This window comes from Centruroides vittatus, unplaced genomic scaffold (assembly GCF_030686945.1).
Source record: "Centruroides vittatus isolate TY-2023 unplaced genomic scaffold, ASM3068694v2 contig_3318, whole genome shotgun sequence".
Classification (NCBI taxonomy): domain Eukaryota; kingdom Metazoa; phylum Arthropoda; class Arachnida; order Scorpiones; family Buthidae; genus Centruroides; species Centruroides vittatus.
Window position 1 is genome coordinate 70,172 of NW_027122128.1, and position 22,657 is coordinate 92,828.

Sequence of the window (22,657 nt, forward strand, 5' to 3'; positions counted from 1 at the left end):
GGCTTTAAAAATTTTTTTTTATTTTCTTGATATTAAAAAAATGATTCGTTTCTAAAAAAGATATATCCCATTTAATGGGAACAATAAACATTACATCCTTTATAGTGAGTTTTTTTAAATTACAAAATATTCAGAATGACATTTAAAGGATGTTTCTGTGTAAATTAATAAAGATTCAATGTACAACATTCACGGCGTGTATAGTCAGCCAGATTGTCGAAAATAGTTTCGAAGGATGCCGTCGGACGAAGAGGCATCAGTTACTAATATAAATATTGATGGTTTTTTTACTAGAACGCAAAAAATATATCATCCAGTGGATATAATAATAAAACTGAATCTATTTACAAAACTGCTGTACGAATATTATATTATATTTATACAAACTGTCCGATGCCGTCGAGCTGTTTTAAGATCTGTTCTCTCTCCTTAATTGCCTTCATTGCTAATTCTTTTTCTTTTTTTGTGGGACTGCGTTTTTTCTGTTTCGAAGCCATGATTCTTCTGTGAGCTTCCATCACCTAGAAAATAAAAATAAATTCTCTAAATCTGAATATTAAAAAGATTTAAAAAAAAGACAAAAATTATGATAATAAATTGTGAAGGTTACCTCGTTATCTGCCACCTGTAACTTTTTCCGAATTTCCTGTTTTGCCATTTCTTCTTTGGCTAAACGAAGCAATCTTTTGATCTGAGTCAGGTTGTATGTGCTGAGAGTCTTTAGTTCTGCCTGGCATTTTTTTAGTTCTGTGAGAATTTCGTCATCTGGATTCTCGACGGTAACATCATCAGCATCTAGTATACCTGAAATTTAAATAAAATATGAAGTATTCTCCTTCTTATTATATAATTTAACAATTTAAGAAATATTGTTTCTATTAATATTTTTAAATTTTCTATTTCTATTTTATTTATAAATTCTAATAAATAATTGATAGAATAATTAAATTTATTTACAAATATATTAAACTTCTTAAATGTTCTAATATTTGACTGTTAATATTAAAAATAATCAAAGAAATCTGCCAATTACCGTATTCTTACAATCTTAAAATAGAAAAATGAATAAATTTTCACTTATATTTTTAACAAATGCATTAATCCAACACACATTACTTAATATTGAACTTATTAGTGTATAACTATAATATTCTTCTATTTAAACCATGGAAGATCTGTTAATGTATATATATTAACTCTATCACATGTAGAACTCATAAATCTGTAAACAAATATTGCACAATATTACTACCAGATGTTTTTATTCTGCTTTTACAGTTTCAAGTTAATTGCATCATCGTTATATTCATTAGTAGCTGATATGTATGCTTGTAAATATATTTAAATTTTTCTATGTATTTTATATCTAATGTTTGTTTTACCACATCTTCATTATAATATTTAATATTGTGTAGCATGTGTGTTATATTAAATTACTTGTTTTGTAAATAAGTAATATAATATAAACACAATGACGTAAAATTCCTTGAGTGTAAACCAAATTCAAATTGATTTTATCAAAACAAAATTCTTTGAAAAGTTCTTCAATTTTTTAAAGAACTTTGCCTCAAGCAAAATAGTTAATATTATTAACTGACATTCAAATTTCAACAATAATAAAGTGTAAATTAAAATGGAATCTATAGATCCATTTAAATTTACATTTTTTATTATTATATTTACATATTCTTGATATTTCTTAAACTTAAAATAAAATATTACGATATTTATTTATTAAAAAGATATATTATTTATTTTTGCTAACATTCGACATAATTTCGACAGTGCCTTTTCATATGGTTATACGTCATTTTAATAAAAAGCTTCTCTTTGCTCCTTATTGATTTAAATCTTATTTTAATGTGTGTGTGTGTATGTGTGTTATATATTTAACATGCATAACTGTATTTAAAATTGAATATTTAAATTAATTCTTTGAAATAGTAGACTCCATTTATATTCAGAGAACGACAGGGTCTTCTAAAAAGAATGCTACTATTTTAAATTATTGTAATTATGTTATTTATTAACTGAAAATGTCATAATGTACAGTAAAACATTGGAAAACCATCCAACTTTCACATTTGCCTATTACAATTTTTCAATGCACCTTGCTTCATCCAACTTATACTCAAATTCTTCCCATGCTTGCTATGACATATCTGTCCAGTGCCATCTTTACACACGGGCACGCTGGAAAGTTGCCCAGGGGCCCCATGCTAATTTATGCACAGAATTAAACATTAATTTACCAATCACACACCAGTTGCATAGGCAGGGTCCAGTGCACTGCTATGCCCAGCAGTCTGTAATGCTGTTACAATGACCCATAATCCCTCCCACATATCCAATGACCATAATCACTCCTCCCACAGCAGCCACAATTTTACAATTCCTGCAGATTACTCCTGTTGCATAATGACAAGTGATTTAGACTTTGCAAACTGCAGAATACACAACACCTTCTCTGTTGCAAAATTGCCACCTTTGTTTAAGATGTTTCACAACAAGTTATTTGAATGCGAACAGGAGATGAAACTCAGATGGTTAGTCTATTGATTGATGTACATCGCATACTTTTTGGATAGTAATTAACACAATTACATTAATTTAAAATGGTAGCATTCGTTTTTGGATGACCCTATATTTGTGTGTCTGAAATATTTAAAATTGTGTAGGTAAAAGCCTAAGTTGGTTTCGTCTAAAACTTCCATCGAAAAAGTCAAAAATAATTTACATAATCACAAATCTAAATGACCAAATTGTGAAAATAGAGACACTTTTTCAATGCTTAATTAAATTAAAATGCCTGTGGAGTGAAACAAAATTATTGTCCTATTATAATTTATCAGAAAGCACTAGTTAAAAAGATATGTGAAATTAAAGAAATTCAGAAATACAGTAGAGAGTCGTTAATCGGAATCAATTGGGGACTGGGGTTGTTCAGATTAGTGATTTGTTCGGATTACTGATTATGTACGAAAAAATATATTAACCTGTCCGATGTTCAAATTTTCCTCCGTTGCGTGTCGCTTTGTGTTGAATTTTTCTCCGTTGTGTGTCGCTTTGTATTGAATTTTCGTCGATTTTAAGCCTAACAAAAATTTTTATAATAATAATCGAGGCTATCGTATCGTTAAAAATTATTTCTTCATTTTGTACAAACAAAATAAATATATTGAAGAATATAAAAACATGAAAATTATACTTCAGAAGTAAATCTAGTATCCAAAACATTCGATTCAGCATGACACAGTCCGACCGAAAATCGTTCCGATTACCGGCGATTCCGATTACCGGGGTTCAGATTAACGACTCTCTACTGTAAGAGGAAAAGAAAAATTAAACTTTAAAAATGTCTGACAAGCATTCAACAATAACTAATAATTAAATATCTATAGAATATACAGGGTTCCTACTCAAATTTTTCTTTCAATTTCCATGACTTTCCCTGACCAACTTTGTACAAATTCCCTGACCCTCGTGTCCCTTAGAGCAGTGTTCCACAACAGGTGTGTTGTCACAAAGTCAAAGGTGTGACATGAACTTTTACATATTCTATTAATTTCAAGTTTTATTTATAAATTTTTATCTTATAGTTTATTTTATATTATAGATATCTTAAGTATTATCTTATAGTTTACTAAAATAAACTCCTCTTATTATATTCCAGTTTAATCATATTCCTACAAAAGGATGTGACAAAGACTCAATTTTACAATTTCTTTTACTGTTTTGTTAATTTTTATAAAAATAACAGTATGAATACTCAGCAGGTATCTTCCCAAATAACATTTTTCCAATAGAATATCAATTGATTTTTAAAATACAAACTTCATAGAGTAAATTTATCTCTAAAAACATTTTTTGTTCAATGTTCACACAAGAAAAATTTATATTTTTATTAAAAATATTAAATACAACATTTCTATCAAAACATTCCAAATACAATTGATAGAACAACAAAATTACATGCAGGTGTTCCAAAAAAACATGCAAAGTATCAACAAAGGAATGCACAACTTGAGTTGTTGGTATCACAGCATCATATCAATCCCTTCTTTAAAAGAAAATCTAAACATGCTTTTGTGACATCACTGATAGTAATGTCATCAACACACAAAAAAAATGGACAAAAATTTATAAATCCATGTGTTATTTGCCGTGTATCATAGCCATAATGTTTATGGTATGGAATGCAGACCGTACTTGTTACTACATACAAAGCAACTGTTTATTAATGAACAAAATTGATGTTTTAAGCATTTTTACGTACTAAATTAATTAATAGTATATTACTTATAAATAGGCATATTTTGTGTTTTATTTATGTTTTAGGAAACCAATCAAGAAATTTCGGTTTAACTGATGCATTATTTCCATTTAAAATAATGGAAAATCCCGAGTAGCATTTTTTACACAGAATATCCGATTTTCAATAACAGATCACTGACGTTAAGAGGTGATCGTGTAATTCATATTTTTATTTGAGCTTTCTACTAATATTATAAAATAATAAATTGTATGTAAGTACAGTCAAACAACAAGATCATTTTATTTATAAGTAACAAAGAAAAAAATGATTTCTTTTAATATTAATATTAAAACTGGAAAACTAATCCAATCAACCCATTAAATTTGAATTAACTGTTGATATAAAAATTAAACTAATCTTATTCATTAATTATAATGCTCATTTAAATAAATGAACATACATTTATTCCAATTTATGATTCATATCAAGATGATTGATAAAAATGAATTAAAATTACAATCACTTGTACTGTACTTAATTATTACTGCATATGTACATTAAGTAGTTTTAATGTTATTTTTGTATTATTTATTCTATTTGTATACCTAATTTTCAAATATGTATGATTTATTTAAAAGTTAATGAGTATATTAATGTGGTATATTATATACTGTATATCATTTAGAATATTTCTTGAATTCATCTTCCAATTTAAAAAATGTATTAACATCATGATGATTACTGAAAGTGATTGAAAATGTTTATTTTTACAATAAATTATTTGCTGGTGAACGTAGGTTTTGACTTCTTTACATTAAATATAAACTGAATCGACATTAATGTGTGAAAACAGCACAGTAATAAGCAATAATAGAAGTATGGTAAATCCGGTTTTTAAAAAAAAATCATAATTTTTCATTATAAAATACTAATTGTTTTTCTTATAATTGAATGGTTTTTTATAAAAATATATATCAAAGATTCTCCCAGAACAAGGAAAAGACATTATAAAAATTGATTGTCATTAATTTTTTCAAAATATGGGAAATTCTAATACACAATATATTTTATAATTAGACAATTTTAAAAAATTATTCTAGATATTAATTTCCAACTTGTATTTAATAAGTTGTAATTTAATTCAATTAAAGTATATTTTTATAAGTATTTTTTATAATAGTTTATATTGATGGCCAGATAGCTGAATGGTTGAGATGACAGCCTATTGCTTTGTGGACAGAATCACTCCAGATGGACAAAAAACCCTAGATGTTTTTTGGATGGTGGTCTATCCAGAATAGATAGATATGTCAGGCCCTGTCCCTCACCACATTACTACTCCATAATTGGCTTGCTATAAAGGTCCTCTTAATGCCCACAGGGCAGACTGTTAAAAATACAATAAAAGAATATAAAACATAAACAATAATTTATACTTATAATTTTTTCCTCTAATAATTTATACATATAGTTTTTTAATACAAGAGTAGGGATAAAATAGGATGTTTTCTCAGCATGAACTGTAACTTCAACTAAATTTATTCCAGTCTTAAGCTGCTGCTGTAGCAGTTTAACAACTTAAATTAATATGTAACTATAGCCAATTACATTTTCTATTTTGTAAGAAAAGCATTAAATTAAAAATTTAGTGGTGGTCATTCTAAAGTAAAATTGCAGATCTTGCATTTTAGGAATTCCTGGAAACCATCTTAACCACTCAGCCATCTAGTCATCAGTATAAACTATTATAAAAAATAGTTATAAAAATATACTTTAATGTCTGGTTAACATAGCAAGATGACTTGTCAACAGAATGACTTCTATTTTGGCATTTTCATAATTTTTACTTCTCTTTAAAGCCTTACAGAACATATATTATTTCTTTTTAAAGATTTGGAACCTTCCTGATGATCTACTTAATGCTATCTTTTAAGCTTGTATAGCAAATTCACTTCAGGAATTAAGAAGAAAGTTTAGATGTGATAAGAATACTGTAAAAAAGCATTTGGCTTAAAGCATGACTGTAAAGAGAAAAGCCAGAGAAACTAAACCAGATGCATGCAAGTGAAACTCAAAAAGAAATCCAAAAAGATGGCTGAAACAGCTTGTGCAAAAACATTCTCTGCCAAAAACAATGTGAGCTACATGTTGCATAATTAAATATATTTCACATTGGGTGGCAATGAATGGTAATGAAAAGATTATTATGAACATTGTACATGTCCTGCCACTGACAAAACAAACTTCCTCACAAAATCAATATCCAAAGTATGTGATGCCATAGTTGGCCATTAGTGAATGGGAATGACCAAACTACAGTTTTTTGAATCTACACAGGCTATGAATGTGGAACATTCATAGCCTGTGTAGATTCAAAAAACTGTGAATGTTCCACATTCATAGCCAGTCTAGATGTAAAAAGTTATAGAATTAATTAAAAAAAGCATTGACATGACAGTGTTGTCTTCTTATCATAGCTTGTCAGCTTCCCATTACCTTAGAAAAACATCAGATGAACTGGAGCTTTTAAGGATTCCATTTGAGGTCAAGCATCAAAAGCTTCCAACAACAAACATAGCTTTGATTAATCAACTGTGCAAAGTATTTACTATTACAGTAAGACTCTACTTAACACTGATTCAATATAATGTGGTCTGCTCAAAGCCTAAAAAAAAGCTCAAAATTTATGCTGATTTTTTAACTTATTGCGGCATTTCATTGATTTGTATATAATACGATTATTTACGAACACAAACCAATCAGAAAAAAGTGGCAAAAAGGTGCACTTTCTTTAAATCTATGTTTATTTGGTGCAATTTTCCCATTTACTGTATGTTAAAATGATCTCATTTAACACTGTTTCATTTAGCACTTTGTCATCTAGGAACAAATCCCCCACGTTAAGCAGGGTCTTACTGTATATGTATTGTAATATGCTTCCAATTACATTTACTCATCCAACTGCTGTCAATTGGTTTTTTTTTATTGGTATAAGAGCCATTTCAGTCATGTTGTGCCATTTTTCTCCTTAGTATAATTTTATTATTTAGAAACAAAACAAATTAAAACAGAAAGTGACTCTTTTGAATAAATTAACAAATCTGGTTTCATACTTATATTCAACTTTTAGTTTTTTAGGCACAATGATATCACAAAAGCAAAATTCTATATTTTCTTTAATGAACTCTTAATTGCTAAAGTGAAACAGATCTTGTTCTTTCTTTGTTTTCTTTTATTTCTTTAGCAAAATTCAGAGCAAAAAAAAATATGACAAAATGTAATCTAGCAATTCTTGAAATCCAGGTTATAGCAAAATGCTTAAGCATAGAGACATATTTATTAAAAATACTGTTTAAAAAAGTTTTTTTTATAGATTTATAGTAATTAATGCAAGTAGTTTTATATGCCATTTCTTAAAATTTTGCATATAAGCTTTCTTTCATAATGATTCAAATACGACTGAACTTTTTTCAAAATTATGTTTTTGCACTTAAATTTCCAGTTTATAATTGATAAGAAAATATTGTCAGTTTGATTTCTAAGATTTCAGTAATTATCATCTTTGCTATTACCTAGTTTATAATTAATTATTTACCTTTGACAATTATTACCTTATAATAGATACTTCACTTCTAAATTTTATTTTCATTAATTTTAGATCATACAAGAACAGTTCAGATAAAATTATTTATCTGAACAGTTCTTAATAAAGCAATTCAAGAAACTTAAATGCAGAATTTAAGAGAAATCTTGAGAATAAGTTGTTAGGAAAGACATGTTTAAAACCAATCTATACAAGGTCTTCCAAAAAGAAGTCTACCATTTTAAATTATTGTAATTATGTTATTATCCAAGAACATTGTAAGGTATATTAAAACATTGGAAAAACCCCACTTGCCCATTACAATTTCTCAACACATGCACGTGTCACAAGGCACATATCCAACTAATACTCAAATTCCTCCTATGCTTGCTACGGTATATCTGTTATCCCTCCTCCCATGGCACTCACTATTAACTTGCAGAATACTCATCTTGCACAATGACAAGTGATTCTGACTTTGCAAACTGCAAAACACAAAACTCCTCTGTTGTGGAATTGTCATTTTCATTTACTGCACAGACAGCATTTAGAGGTAGCTGATGAAAAGATGTTTGAATGTGGATGGGAGATTAAACTCAGACAGTTACTCTATTGATTGGTGTATGTCACAAATTTCTCAGATAATAAATAACATAATGATAGTAATTTAAAATGGTATATTGAAAGACCCTCTATAATTACCTCAGAGTGGGACTCAAACTACAACTTTTGCTTACTGTGACATCATTCTGCCAGTTACACTATTTGGACATCTATCCAATACAACTACATGATAAGCAGAAGTTGAGGGTTTGAATCCCACTCTGGGTCAATCTTCTTTCAGAATTTTTTAAAATTAATTAATTATAATTATAATTATTACATGATGGCAGTATAACTGATACAAATTCTAAAAATAGCCTGTTCAGCTTAGTGATACATGGTTTGTCCAATAAGTATCGGGACTGACTTTTTCCTGTCCAATAAATATCGGGACTGACTTTTTCCTGCCAAGGTGGAGGACAGTTTCTATGGGCGGGATTGGTGGTGGGGGAAATCTCGTAAGCTACGAGACCCAGCTCAGTTGTCTCTGAGTCTTTGGAGTGTGTAGATCACACCCAAAGTGAAAGTGTGTTTAGTGCTCGGGTCGAGAGTCAAGGTGCAGCGAACCATCGAGCAGCATTTTGCCATCAAATTTTGTGTTAAATTGAAAAAATCCACTACTGAGACTTTTTATATGATCCATGAAGCTTACAACAATGAAGCCATGTCCAGAAAATGTCTTTTTGAGTGGCATAAAAAATTCAAAGATGGCTGGCAGATGTCGAAGATGAACAATGCACTGGACGTCCAACAGTGACCTGAACCAATGAAAATGTGGCCAAAGTGCAAGAACTTTTGAGGATTAGAGTCCACTGCATCCGAAAGAAGACCACAAATACCTGGATGCTCCATCACAACAATGTGCTAGTCACACGTCGCTAATTGTGAGGGAGGCACTGACCAAACACAACATGTCAACGCTGCTCCCCTACAGTCCAGATGTGGTTCCCCTGACTTCTTTTTGTTTCCCCCTCATATCAAAAGAGTCTGAAAGGACATTGTTTTGGGATGATTGAGGGGGTCCAAGCGGCTTCGGTGGGGTGCATGAACAGCCTTGAGGTTGCTGCCTTCCAGAAAGCACGAAGACTGAAAAAAGCATTGGCAGTGGTATATTGATGCAGGAAGGTCATATTTTAATTATTATTAACTCACTGTACATATATCTTCAATAATTATTTTTTATGACTTCAGTCCCATACTTATTGGACAAACCTTGTATGTTTAAAGTTACAGACAGAGGAAGGAGTAGCTACTAATAGGATATGTAGTTATGTATATAAAAATAAATTATTGCTAAATACCTTGTTCTTCCAATTCTCTTCTTATTCTTTTCTCTAATTGCATGGTGTTTCCCATATTAAAAGATTTCATGATATTTCCTTTAATTGGTGGTGGACTTGCATTACCATCTGAATTATCTGAAATAAAATTTCATGAAATTCCATATAATCCCATAATTTTGATTAAAAACTTTCATAGAATTTCAGTTGTCCAAAATTATAAAATATATTTCATTTTTAATAGATATATAAATCCAAAATTAAGCTTTATTGGTAGTTTCCTTTGTCAATTTGGTGATATTGAATTTTTAAGTTACATAAAAATATCAAACTGCCTTTATTGGGTTATGAAGACTAAATAATTATTAATATAAACAATTGGGCAAGAATCTCTTACCAAATATAATAATTATAAAGTAATTAATCCATTTAAATAAATATTAGAATATTCTGGAAGAAAAGATTGGTGCAGGATGGTACTTGAATCCACAATTCCTGCTTACCATGCAAACACATTGTCAATTACATTACTGGGACCCCATCCAACCTCTTTAACAAGAGATGGCAGCCTGGTGGTCTGCCTCCTGCCAAACTGCTTAGTAATTATTTAGCCTTAATATTCTGATAAAGGAATCTGGCCTGGCTGTTCATTTGATATCTGAGTAATCATCAAGTTAGTTGTATTTCTTATACAACTAACAGGATGATTACTTCAGTCAGTTATTTATATTTATGTCAGTTATTCATATATAAATATAAATTTTTATTTATATATGTCAGTTATTATATATAAATATAAATAACTGACATATAAGTAACATTGAAGCAGATATGAGAAATATATAAACACAACAAATAAATAAAAATATTTACATAATTTACTAAATTAACAAAAGAATAACTGCTAAATTTCTTTAAAAAATCAAATATATTTATTAATCGTTTTTCATAAATTGCTTCTTTTAAGAGAACCAAAAAGTTTTAAGAAAAATGTTTGCTTCTCCTAAAAGGAGTTATGAGTTTTAGGAAGGAACGAACAAAAATATGTATTAATTATATTTATTAAATTGTAACTTTCTCAGTTGCTGTAGTATTGGGACCTTGAATAAGTTCTCGCTGTTTTTTCGTAAAAATTAATGCTTTATTTAAAAAAAGTCATACAAAACATGTTACTGAAGGTATTGTCCATCACTAGCCACTACTTTCTCCCATCGTTCTGGCAGCATTTGAATTCCACGTCGGAAAAATGATACGTCTTTTGAGGCTATCCAAGAATCAACCCAATTTTTGGCATCTTCATAAGAATGGAAGTGCTGCTCAGCCAGGCCATGTGTCATCGATCGGAACAAGTGATAATCGGAAGGGGCAATGTCTGGTGAATACGGCGGGTGGGGTAGGACTTCCCATTTAAGTGTTTCCAAGTAGGTTTTCACCGGTTGTGCAACATGTAGCCGAGCATTGTCATGTTGCAAAATCACTTTGTCATGTCTCTGCTCGTACAATGGCCGTTTTTCTTTTAATGCTTGGCTCAAACACATCAATTGTAGTCGATAGCGATCTCCTGTGATGGTTTCATTCGGTTTGAGCAGCTCATAATAAACTACACCTAGCTGATCCCACCAAATGCAGAGCAGAAGCTTTGAGCCATGGATATTCAGCTTTGCCGATGATGTTGATGCATGGTCAGGCTTACCCCATGATTTTCTACGCTTAGGATTATCGTAGTGAATCCACTTTTCATCCCCAGTCATGATACGATGCAGAAAACCTTTCCTTTTCTGCCGTTGAAGCAGCTGTTCACATGTGAAAAGACGCCGTTCGACGTCTCTCGGCTTCAACTCGTACGGCACCCAATGTCCTTGCTTTTGAATCATTCCTAATCCTTTCAAACGTTTTGAAACTGTTGTATGATCAACTCCTAATGATTCTGCAAGTTCAGCTAGCGTCTGACATGAGTCTTCATGAAGTAATGCCTCCAATTCCTCGTCTTCAAACTTTTTCGGTGCGCCAGAACATTTTTTATCTTCAATGTCAAAATCATTATTTTTGAAGCGTCTAAACCAATCTCTGCATGTTGTTTCCGACAGAGCATGGTCACCGTAAGTCTCAACAAGAATTCTGTATGCTTCAGCTGCAGATTTTTTTTGAATAAAATAGTGCAATAAAATTCCCCGCAAATACTCTTTTTTTGGCACAAAATGCGACATTTTTAACACCACGAGAAAAAAAGTTGTTAACACTTCGGTGAAATGACATATACTGATTTTTAAGGTTGCTTATTGTACTTCCTTACAGATGCGTCACCATCTAAAAATACACGCACACAGTTCTAGTAATGCCCCCTGCTGTAAAACAGCAAGAACTTATTCAAGGTCCCAATAATTGAGAATAGTCTGATTATAACTTAAGTGACAGAAAACTAAATGTTATTAACTAGAATTTTTAAAAAGAAAATGTTACAATTTAACAGATATATTTGATTCCGCAAGATCTAGCAGTTATTTATCACCTTTTATCCCAAATAAATATCTTAAATCTTATCAGCTTTGTATTTTTCAATTAATTATCAATTAATTTCCACATTTCCATAGAAAATTTTTATCTTGTGTGAGGTATGTAACTACAGTGACTACACCAGAACAGACTCATGTACAGTACAGTACGTGTCTGAGTGTAGATTCTTGCATCGTGAATGTGTTTTTGTTGTGTGATTTTAATATGATTTGGTAATATTACCAAATCACATTAAAAAAGTACATATTACCAAATCACACAAGTAGTATAGAGCTTTCCCATTTGGTTAGATGTGTATATTTTGACTAAATTTGTACATTAATTAATTTATGTATTGTTTAAATTAATTAAAATAGTAAATTAGTTATAATTGTTGTATTAGTGTTTTCATTGGTACACATGCTATATATGTATCATAAGTGACTTCTGTTGACATACTGTCAATAAGTGTGATTTTCCATGTAATCAAGTGTCTCTGTGTTGATGAATGTTCAAGTGTTGTTTATAAAATAAGTTGTTGTATATAATTATTCTTTTCTGACTGTAGCTGGATTGCCACTGAAGCCCATCAACTAGGTTGGTGAGAGTTATCCATTATGTGTGAGGTGATGAATTTGTTTGTGATGCAGTAGCTGTACTTCTAGTACCAGTGCTGTATTCATCACTGATGGCCAAGGGAGACTGTGGAAAATTTTTCAAGCACAAGTCTCTGCCTAACCACAAATGCAGACCTTGTTAACTCAGTCAACATCTGAGTCAATATAATACTGTGAACATGTGACAATTATTTTTGTATTCTACATAGAAGTGAGAATGTTTATATACTCAAAGACAGCTGTTTATAAATCAACTGTCAACTGCTCTTGACATGAAGAACAACAAATACTGTTTAACAACTACTTTGGATTTTTGTCTGGATCAAATGCTGCTTATGGATTTTCCTTTGCTTCACTTCTTCTCATACATCTTACTGACAAGTGTGGCCTTACAACATACCCTACAGCAATGCTGTATGGCTGATGGAAGCAAAAGCCCTGCTGGCATACATTACCAGCAGGGCTCGTCTCCCATCAGCATTGCTTTATCATTCATACTACTAAGCTTTCTCACACTAAGCAGAGTGGTGACTTAATTAAATTAAACTAATAAACATAACTTCAATTTATAATTTATTACAAAAGAATGCAATGAAAAGAATAAATTTGTCTTCTAATTTCAAATATTAAGAAAATAAAGTCCTTAAAATGCTCAGACTGTATTTTACCTTTAGCTAATGTATCATTCATTGAATCTTCTAGAGATGTCATTAAGTTTTCTTCAATTAAACATGAGACTAATCGTTGAGTAAGAGCTCCAAATGAAGACGTGTCATCATTTTCACTAGCACAAAATAAATGAAGAATATTAGGAAACAAAATTCCATAATCTAATTTTAAAAATAAATATATTTTGAATTTACAGCTAACAAACTTTTACAAATTGTAAATGTCTATATCTGAAAAATTTTTACATTTTTAACAAACTTACTTTGAAAATTTTTATTTTGAATTAATTAGAAGAAATAATAAGTCAACATTGTTACCACAGTTATAAATATTCCTTACATGAACATGTTAACAATGACAAATGCAACTTTTATTAACAATTAAATAACTATTTTCAACTCCATTACACCTAGTTTATTATCACAAAATCCTTATTTAGTCTGTTGTTTTGACTTATTCTTATTTTTTATTTGATTTAGATGGATGGCGCACACAAAGAAACTTAATAAATAAAAAAAGATCAGCAAGTGCTTGAACCAAACCATTTTTCAGTTAGCAATTCACTAAAAACTAATTTTTTATTCCTCCTGAATTTCATCTTTTTGGACCAATTCTTTATCATTTTTTGAAAATTCCTATTTTGTGTGGTTTAATTATAGATTTGCATATAGTTATTTAAACTTTTTTGGATATCAAGATGGAAAGATCCATTTAGATCCTAGCATTTTCAGCCTTTCTATCCCATCCTCAGAAATACTAACATCATTATCTCATGTTGATTTTTTGTCTTGATATCCAAATAAGCAGAAAATTCTAACATGTTAGATTCATAATATGATAGAATATTTATATGTTACAGTCAAAACCTGTTTTTAGTTAGAACGCGTTTTAACTAGTTGAAACTAGTTTATACCGGACGTCTCTGTTAAAACCTGTTTTGTCTAGTTAAAACTAGTTTTAACTCAAATTCATTTTTGACTAACAGTAAATTAACTAGACAAATCGGGTTTTGTCTAGTTAATTTACTGCTGTACATGTTTTGATTTTAGATAAAACTAGTTTTAACTTTTAACATTAGTTAAAACTAATTTTAGCTATATAAATATGTTTGGAGGAAATACAGTCAAACCTGTTTTTGTGCGGTCTTTTTCTGTGCCATTTGTTTTGTGCGATGTTTTTTTGTGCGGTATATGAAAATTTCAATCAAATTGGAACATAATTGACTCCTGTAAAATTTTAAAAAACTCTATTGGTTGTTTTCTATGACATCAGAAGGTTTTTTCATTTTTTATTCAGAAAAATTTTTTTCTCATAGGTTTATTTCGGTCCCCTCTTATTTTAATAGCATAAAAACCATAAATATTATGTTATATTTGAACAGATGCTGTAAGTTAGCTCCACTCAGCTTTAGACTGCAGGTGTGAAATTTCACACCTTGTTAAATGAAATAACACTTCCTGCAGCTATATTTATCAAATAAAATCATTATTTAATGATTACTTTTAACTTTTTAATGTTAGATTTGTATTTAAGTGGAAATAATTAATTAATATAAAAATTAAAATTCTTAGAGGATTTTTTCCCCATTAGGTGTTGCAGAAAAAGGCCCAAGGAGTTAAAAAAAGCAATTCCTAGTTATTTCGTACGGTTTCGAGTTATTTTCGACGTGAGACTTTTTTTATGCGGTCCCTATTCACCGCATAAAAAAAATATTTTTTTAATTGTGTTGCGAAAACTATTTTTTATAGCCACTCGTGAAGTTTCGCGTGATTTGTTTTTATGCATTTTCTTTTATGCGGTCCTTATCCCCCGCACAAAAACAGGTTTGACTGTAAATAAAGTTATGTATAGTGATTCGGGGGAAGATGCCTAACATTTTGCTTATGAAGGAAATTATAACGATAATTTGGGTTTTGGAGACCTCTAACGAAAATATTATATTCTTGAGCATGTTTTTCAAATAAAACTTTGGAGTATATGAAAAATAACTGTATATTGTGTTTGCAATGACGACTTTTTTACTGTCTGGCATTTTAGGTATCTCATTCCAAGTATCTGGGTGAGATGCCAAATGCCATTAAGATAAGATAAAAAATATAATTGCATAAAATTAATTTTCGAATATCTTAACCAAATTTAATTTATTGCATATGTAGTACAAAGTGCTTCATAGTAAGTATAACAGCACAGTATAAGTATTGTTACGTTTCCGCCCGTTCTAACGTGCTCTATAGCTAGCTGAAAGCTCTTTTCAGTCCAAAAACCTTTTTGAGAAGTCCTTATATAATTTCTATGCATATCCTGCAATAAAACGAGAAAACAAAAATTTATTAAAAATAGGCATATTGGAATTCAATTAACAAAAAATAGGCATGTTACCCCAAGAAAAATGTGGCATCTTTTCCATTCGTTGGGGTAAGATGCCTAGTGGAGTCACGTGTTCTAGCATGTCTGATCGGGATTGGCGGTAGCTCACGATGGAAACTTTAGAACCTTGACTATATCACACATTAATTGTTTTTCGCAATTTTTAATAAATTCTATTTTAACTTTTAGTTTTAAAATGATTCTAGAAACATTTCACAACAAAAACTTTGTTCTTATCTTGTTTTTATTCTTCTCAGATGTAGAAAATGAGGTAACGGTAGCAAACTACAGCTTTCTGCACTCAATATTGGCCCAATGATTCATCATACAAACACATGACAATATCTGACGTCACCGTTTGAAAATATCAAAAAGTAGGCATCTTTCCCGCTTACCATCTTACCCCGAATCACTCTATATGTTGCAGTCAAAACCAATTTTTAGTTAGGATGCATTTTAACTACTTGAAACTAGTTTATACTGGATGTCTTCGTTATAACTAGAATTTACTGCTAGTCAAAAATGAATTTGATTTAAAACTAGTTTTAACTAGACAAAACGGGTTTTGAATGTAATATATAAAATCATTCAATAATAAGATATTTGTAAAAATAAATTTGGCTATATTTATCTATAATCAAAAACAGTATTCTCAAGTTACTCTGACACAAGACAGGTCACAAAATTGAACATTGTGATAAACAATAAATCCTAACAGCTTCACAATTAACAATTTTTAGAAATGATTTTAAAAATTTCAGCACAAAAACATTAAAATTAATATTTTATATGTACATAGTATACCTGATTAACAGTGAATTTAAAATAATATAATACTAAATATGTAAACTATTCAAATAAAATTATACGTTTTTAGTATGGGGTCTTCCAAAGAGATGTTAATTATTATCCAATAATACCATAATGTACATTAAAACATTGAAAAATCGTCCAAGTTTCACATTTGCCCATTACAATTTCTTCATGTCACATGGTACACATCAAACCAATACTCAAATTCTTTCTACACTCATCATGGCACATCCATTGTTGCTCATCCAATGGCAATCACACTTCTACAGTGCCTGCAAATTACCCACATTGAACAATTATAAGTGATTCTGGCTTTGAAAACTGCAGAATGCAAAAGTCTTCTCGTTTGCAAAGTTGCATTTTTGTTTACAGTGCTTCCTTGATGATGAGACATTTGAATGTAGATGAGAGATGAAGGTTGGACAGTTACTCAGCTGATTAGTGCATCATATACTTCTCAGATAACAACTAGCATAATTAGTAATTTAAAATGGTAGCATTCATTTCAGAAGATCCCATATTGTTTTACAGTAAGTTAATCTTACCAATTAAGTTTACAGTAATAGTAGTAAAACCAAGTTAAACAGTTAATCTTAATAAAATTAATAGAAAAGGCCTCAAATAAAGTGTACAGAATCACACACATTAAAGCCATAAAATAATTAAAATAAACAAAAATTCTTACTATTCTTTCTCTACTTTTTTTAAAAGTTTCTCAGGTTCTGAAGAATTTAAAGAAGAATTATTACTTAAACCTCTTCTTCTCTCGTTAATTTTTGCTCCTATTGAAATATAATCATAATTTGATATATAATTTGATATAAAAATATTTATTACAAATATGCTTAACAATTCAAACCTTCTTTCTGTTCTTCTAACAAATCTTCTTGAGCCCATTTTAAGGAATAATGCTTTCCTAAAGCAGGTATCTTATAATAATCTGCATCGTCATCATGCGATTTGATCAGATCTTCCAATACCTAACAAATAATTTAATCATTTAAAATAAATATACAATAGAATAAGTTTTAAATTACTAAATATACCTTTATGTCATCTTGTGTAATTTCAGCACAATAAGGTTCAATAGATGCCCAAAAGCGATTGGGCGCATCATTTTTTGGCATGCGAGGTACTTCCAATGGAGAATCCGTAAACTCATATTCTTGTAATTTTGCCTGAAATATTTTTTAAATGATTATATTACATTTGCATTTGTTTAACCATTCTTTCTTTTCTACTAATTAAACTGCTATTTGGAATTGCATTAATGACTTCCAACTGTCAACATGAAAGATAATGTCCAGAAGAACACGAAAAAAATTGTATGTAGAGAATTGAAAAAAACATATAGGAAATATTTAATTAACATGCATTGGTACTTTGTAGAATTCTTTGTAATCTTTCATATAATGATATAATAAATTCAACTAACCCAACAGCCAGATTTCTTTATCAGGCTATTAAAGCTAAATAGTAAAGAATTCCAACCTAAGTAAACCTGCTTCCTTCCAAATTGCTTAGTAATTATTACTAAGCAACTTAACAGGAGACAGGTTTTTAAGCTGGAAGCTCTTTATTATTATTATGGATAAAGGAATTCAGTTGTTCATTTGGTAACTCTTTATATTTATTCCATACACATATATACACCTCACTTTTATGATTTAATTGGTTCTGGAAACTATCATTAAATGAACCATTTATAAATCTTCTTCTGATTTACTATCAGTTCAACATAAAAAAACTGTCATTCCTTCCTGGAAATACAGTCTTATCCCAAAAATAATCCAGTTAATAAGGTACACAATAGAAAATTTATATTAATTATAAAAGTGAGCAGTTGTAGAGCAATGATCACAAAAAAAAACAGTCCAATATATAATATTTAAAATAAAAATGATAACTTGAAATTTATAATATTTAAAGTAAAAATGAATTGTACTTACCATCACAGATGAGACAATATAAATTGTTTGATGGAAAACTGTCTCATATACATAAAGACAATTTTTCTCATTTAAACTAATTGTTTTTTTCATAATTTTTGCAATGAAGCTATCAATGTATTTAACTAAACAGGCAAAAAGAAACGTTTTTCTTATTGATTTAAAAATTAAATTTCATAATTTTTTAAAAGCATTAAAAATATTTATTTTACTAAAAATAACAAGTAATTCTGATCATATATCTTTAAAATTTATCAAATATTTAGATCAGAGATTTTTAAACTTTTTTTCCTCACTGGCCAAATATGATTCACAAAGAAATTCCATAAGCATTAGCCGGTAAAATTTTTTCGTGAATCATATTTTGTGCTTTAAAAAATCAAAATATCCATTTAATTTTAAGCAAAAGCAAAGTTATATCTTACTATATCTTGTTCAACAAAACATGAGTTTTCAAGATTGTATTTGATCAGCTATTAATTTTTTGCTATCAATCAGTTGGTTTTGCTAACAACCAACAAAAATAATGTTTTTTTTTTTTAAAAAAAACATGTAGTTGTTTTATTATAACTCTTTCAATAAGTTTATTTTGTTAAGTTATGGCAGCACGACACATGGCAATATGCCTGGGGAAATGCCTTCTGGGAGGTCTTTTTAAGGGTAACTGTTAACTGGCCAGTTACCCTTAAAAACATGGAGAAAACCCGAAAAACTCTACTTGGCCAGCCTGTCTTGGTGAGGCATGAACCCATCAGTAAATTCCCAGTGTTCAGGGAATAAAACTGCTTGGCCACTGGTGGACTTTTTCAATAAGACATCTTTTGTTCTTTTCTCTACACCTGATACTATTTCCATTACACAAATGAACAGAATGGAAGCTAAAGTCATTTTCATGACATTATTACAATCATAGAATAAGATTATCATTTTAATTTGTTGTAAATCATATATGAAACTAGTATCTTACTCCATGATTATTGTTTTGTTTTACTTGCTTCTTTTTTTATAACTCCATGGTGCAGAAATCTAATTAAGAAATCTAATTTCTAATTAATTAAACTGAATTCTACTTTTTATTAATAACTTTATAAAATTTAAATTATTATTAAATAACTTTACTGTTCTTTAATAATCAGTTTAAAAAAACAATAGTAAAATAAATCTTTAAGTAACATTTTTTAAACAACTTATATCCCATTAACTCAAATTGAATTTCTTCAAAACTATTTGTAGGCATCCACATTAAAAATGCTCTGTTATTAAGAAAAATTAACTATCATGGAAATACTCTAATGTCCCAATTTTGTACATTTAACTTACTCTGGCAATTTAAACAAAAATTAGTCGTTTGATATGAAATAAAACAAATGTTTTAACAATTGATTGTGAGCAGTTCTTATCATTTTGTAATTCATTACTTACTTTTAACTTTAACTTGAAACTGATTTTATGTAACAAAATGAAAATTACCAATAATGAATAAGAATTGAAATTAAATAATAATATTTCGGCATCTTTCTCTTCCAAAAAGACAAAAGTCAGAAACAATCTTATATTCACTGTGACAATCATTTTCTCATATTATTGTGACTTATGTTTTATTAAATATGTTAATCCAGTAAATAAATTGTAAAAACCCTAAATATTCTGTTAAAGACAGACTTAATTAGACGTCCTCAAAGTGGTCAAAATCGACCCCAAGGGCTGATAAAACAGTTTAGAGGTCAATTAAAAATGGTTCAATTAATCCAAAGGGTTGTGTAAGGGCAGTAAATCACAATATATATCATAAATCTTCATACTAAGTAAATCTTTTTCTATGAAAACAGTGTGTGGATTCATACTGGCTCACTGTACTTAATTATTAGTATTATTACAAACTGTATTAGCAAAAAAGAAAAGAGGAGGAGGAGTCAATAAATCCTCAAATGAGTCTAATTCAAAAAGGTTTTTGGATCCACAACTTATATCAATCCAAAAGTATTTGGAAAGTTGTTATGAATGAACATTCTTTTTTATAAACTGGCAAAAATAGATAATGACTCATAAAAAAATAATTTGTGAAAAGTTGGAGTATTCTAGAGTTCTATGTTTATGTGCATTATTTTTTTATCATTTCTATTAGACTAATCTGTCAAGTGCATATTATCCTCAGTGCAGTACATTTCTGAGTACATTATTCTATTTGTAAGAATGATATTTTATTTTCTCAGAATAATACAACCAAATAATTTCATCAAGAGAAGTTGTTAAGATGCCTTAGGTCTTCCATTTTTCAGTTTTATGAGAAAAGAATTGAAATTTTCTTAAAAATTGTATATTCCTCAAAAGAATATATTATAATATTTTTATTTAATATAAAGATATTGTTATAGTCATCATTGTTCTTTATATTAATATCTTTATATTCAACATATTCTTACTGTCTCATATTAAAAATAAATGCTTTTTGTTTTAATTTTATATTTCAACTGCCTTTAAACTTCATAAATTCAACATTCATTAATAAAATGGGAATAATCTAGTTTAAAGAAACAAAAACAAAATTGCTTTATTTGGAACGAAAAAACTAGAGATTCATGAACATATTCCAGCTTTTTACTCATCCTTGGAAACCAATCTACAACAATGTTCTATTTTCCTTCTTAATACGATACTGTAACAATGCACTAACAAGAAAGAAGCATTAAAAATGTTTGCAATTAGTCTAATTCAGGGATGAGCAACACGCGGCCCGAGGCCCTGCGCCGTTAAACATGTTTATGCGGCCCGCCAAGCATTTCTAAAATTGAATTTATTTTATTGACTTTCTCCCATCAATATATTTTTATAAAATTAATTATAATAAAATGGTAGTACATACTAAACCAAAACAATTTTTTGTGACGAGTTACTCACTTGTCGGCGACAATTCGGATCATGGAGGAGTTTATTGCTATTCGCTTGTACTCCGAAAGACAGGAAAGTTATCGCTAGGCAACCGAAGAGTTGGCCTTATAGAAGACGGCTGTACGCGAGAGGGGCGATAGAGTGCCTTCCGGGAGGACTTTGATGGGAAGCTGGCCCCTATTCAGGTGTCATCGGCAAGGAGGAAACCCGGAAAAACTCCTAGCTGCCAGCCCGTCTGAGCAGGGCATGAACCCACGATCGAACCCCAGTTTTTAGGGTCTGGTCTCCGCAGCTATGAGCGGAGACAGAGTCCACTCGGCCACTGGTGGGCCACTTGTCGGCGACTTGTTTAAACATGCAATACGAACGCACCGCGTCTGTGCTTGTTTGTGTTTGCTTCTGTCACACAATCAGTCAGACTGGTAAGCTGTTAACTAGCAATTTTAGCAATTCTTGTGTTTCTTGAAAGGCGTGAGTACAATATTATTGTCAAAAAGGTAATATTAGAGTTTTTTTTTTTTATTCAAAATTAAGTTTTCCTACAAATTTTTTTAACTTTCAAATTTTTAATCCATAATAGCATGTCGGAAAAGCAAACAAAAAAAAACGGAAGGTAGCGGATGAGCACAGGCATTTCCAAGAAAAGTGGAAATTTGATTATTTTTTCACTTTCGTCAAAGATAAAGCTGTATCGTAATATGCTCAGAGACTGTGTCAACATTAAAAGAATATAACATAAAAAGGCATTACGATACAAAACATGAACAACAATATAAAAACTTAACAGGACAACTCCGGATAGATAAGTTTAATCAAATGGAGAAAAACTTGGGAAACCAACAGGCTATTTTAAAAATCAAGCTATTTTATCAAATATGGCAGTAAAGGCTCGTTTTGTTGTCAGTCAAATACTGGCAAAAAAAATGAAACCCTTTGCGGATGGAGAGATGATAAAAGAATGTTTGACTGCTGTTGCAGAAATAGCATATCCTGACAAAATAAATATTATTTCAAACATTAGTTTATAAAGATTCACCATTGCAAGGAGAATTGAAGACTTGTCCGAGAACATAGCAACAACGCTTCGTGAACGCATTGCAAAATTCGAATACTGTTCTTTGGCACTTGATGGGAGTTGC

At 29.9% G+C, this 22,657-nt stretch overlaps 1 protein-coding gene across 1 annotated transcript in view; it reads right to left on the reverse strand.

Moving 5' to 3' along the window:
* Ada3 (transcriptional adaptor 3) overlaps positions 1-22,657 on the reverse strand; it is a 59,151-nt gene continuing 36,494 nt past the window's right edge. Inside the window, exons 5-11 of the mRNA XM_067268703.1 lie at positions 17,727-17,858; positions 17,540-17,660; positions 17,366-17,462; positions 13,500-13,615; positions 9,743-9,859; positions 611-804; positions 1-521 (exon numbers count right to left, since the gene is read on the reverse strand). Coding sequence (XP_067124804.1) covers positions 378-521; positions 611-804; positions 9,743-9,859; positions 13,500-13,615; positions 17,366-17,462; positions 17,540-17,660; positions 17,727-17,858 — 921 coding nt within the window. The 3' untranslated portion in view covers positions 1-377. The remainder of the gene's footprint in view (positions 522-610; positions 805-9,742; positions 9,860-13,499; positions 13,616-17,365; positions 17,463-17,539; positions 17,661-17,726; positions 17,859-22,657) is intronic.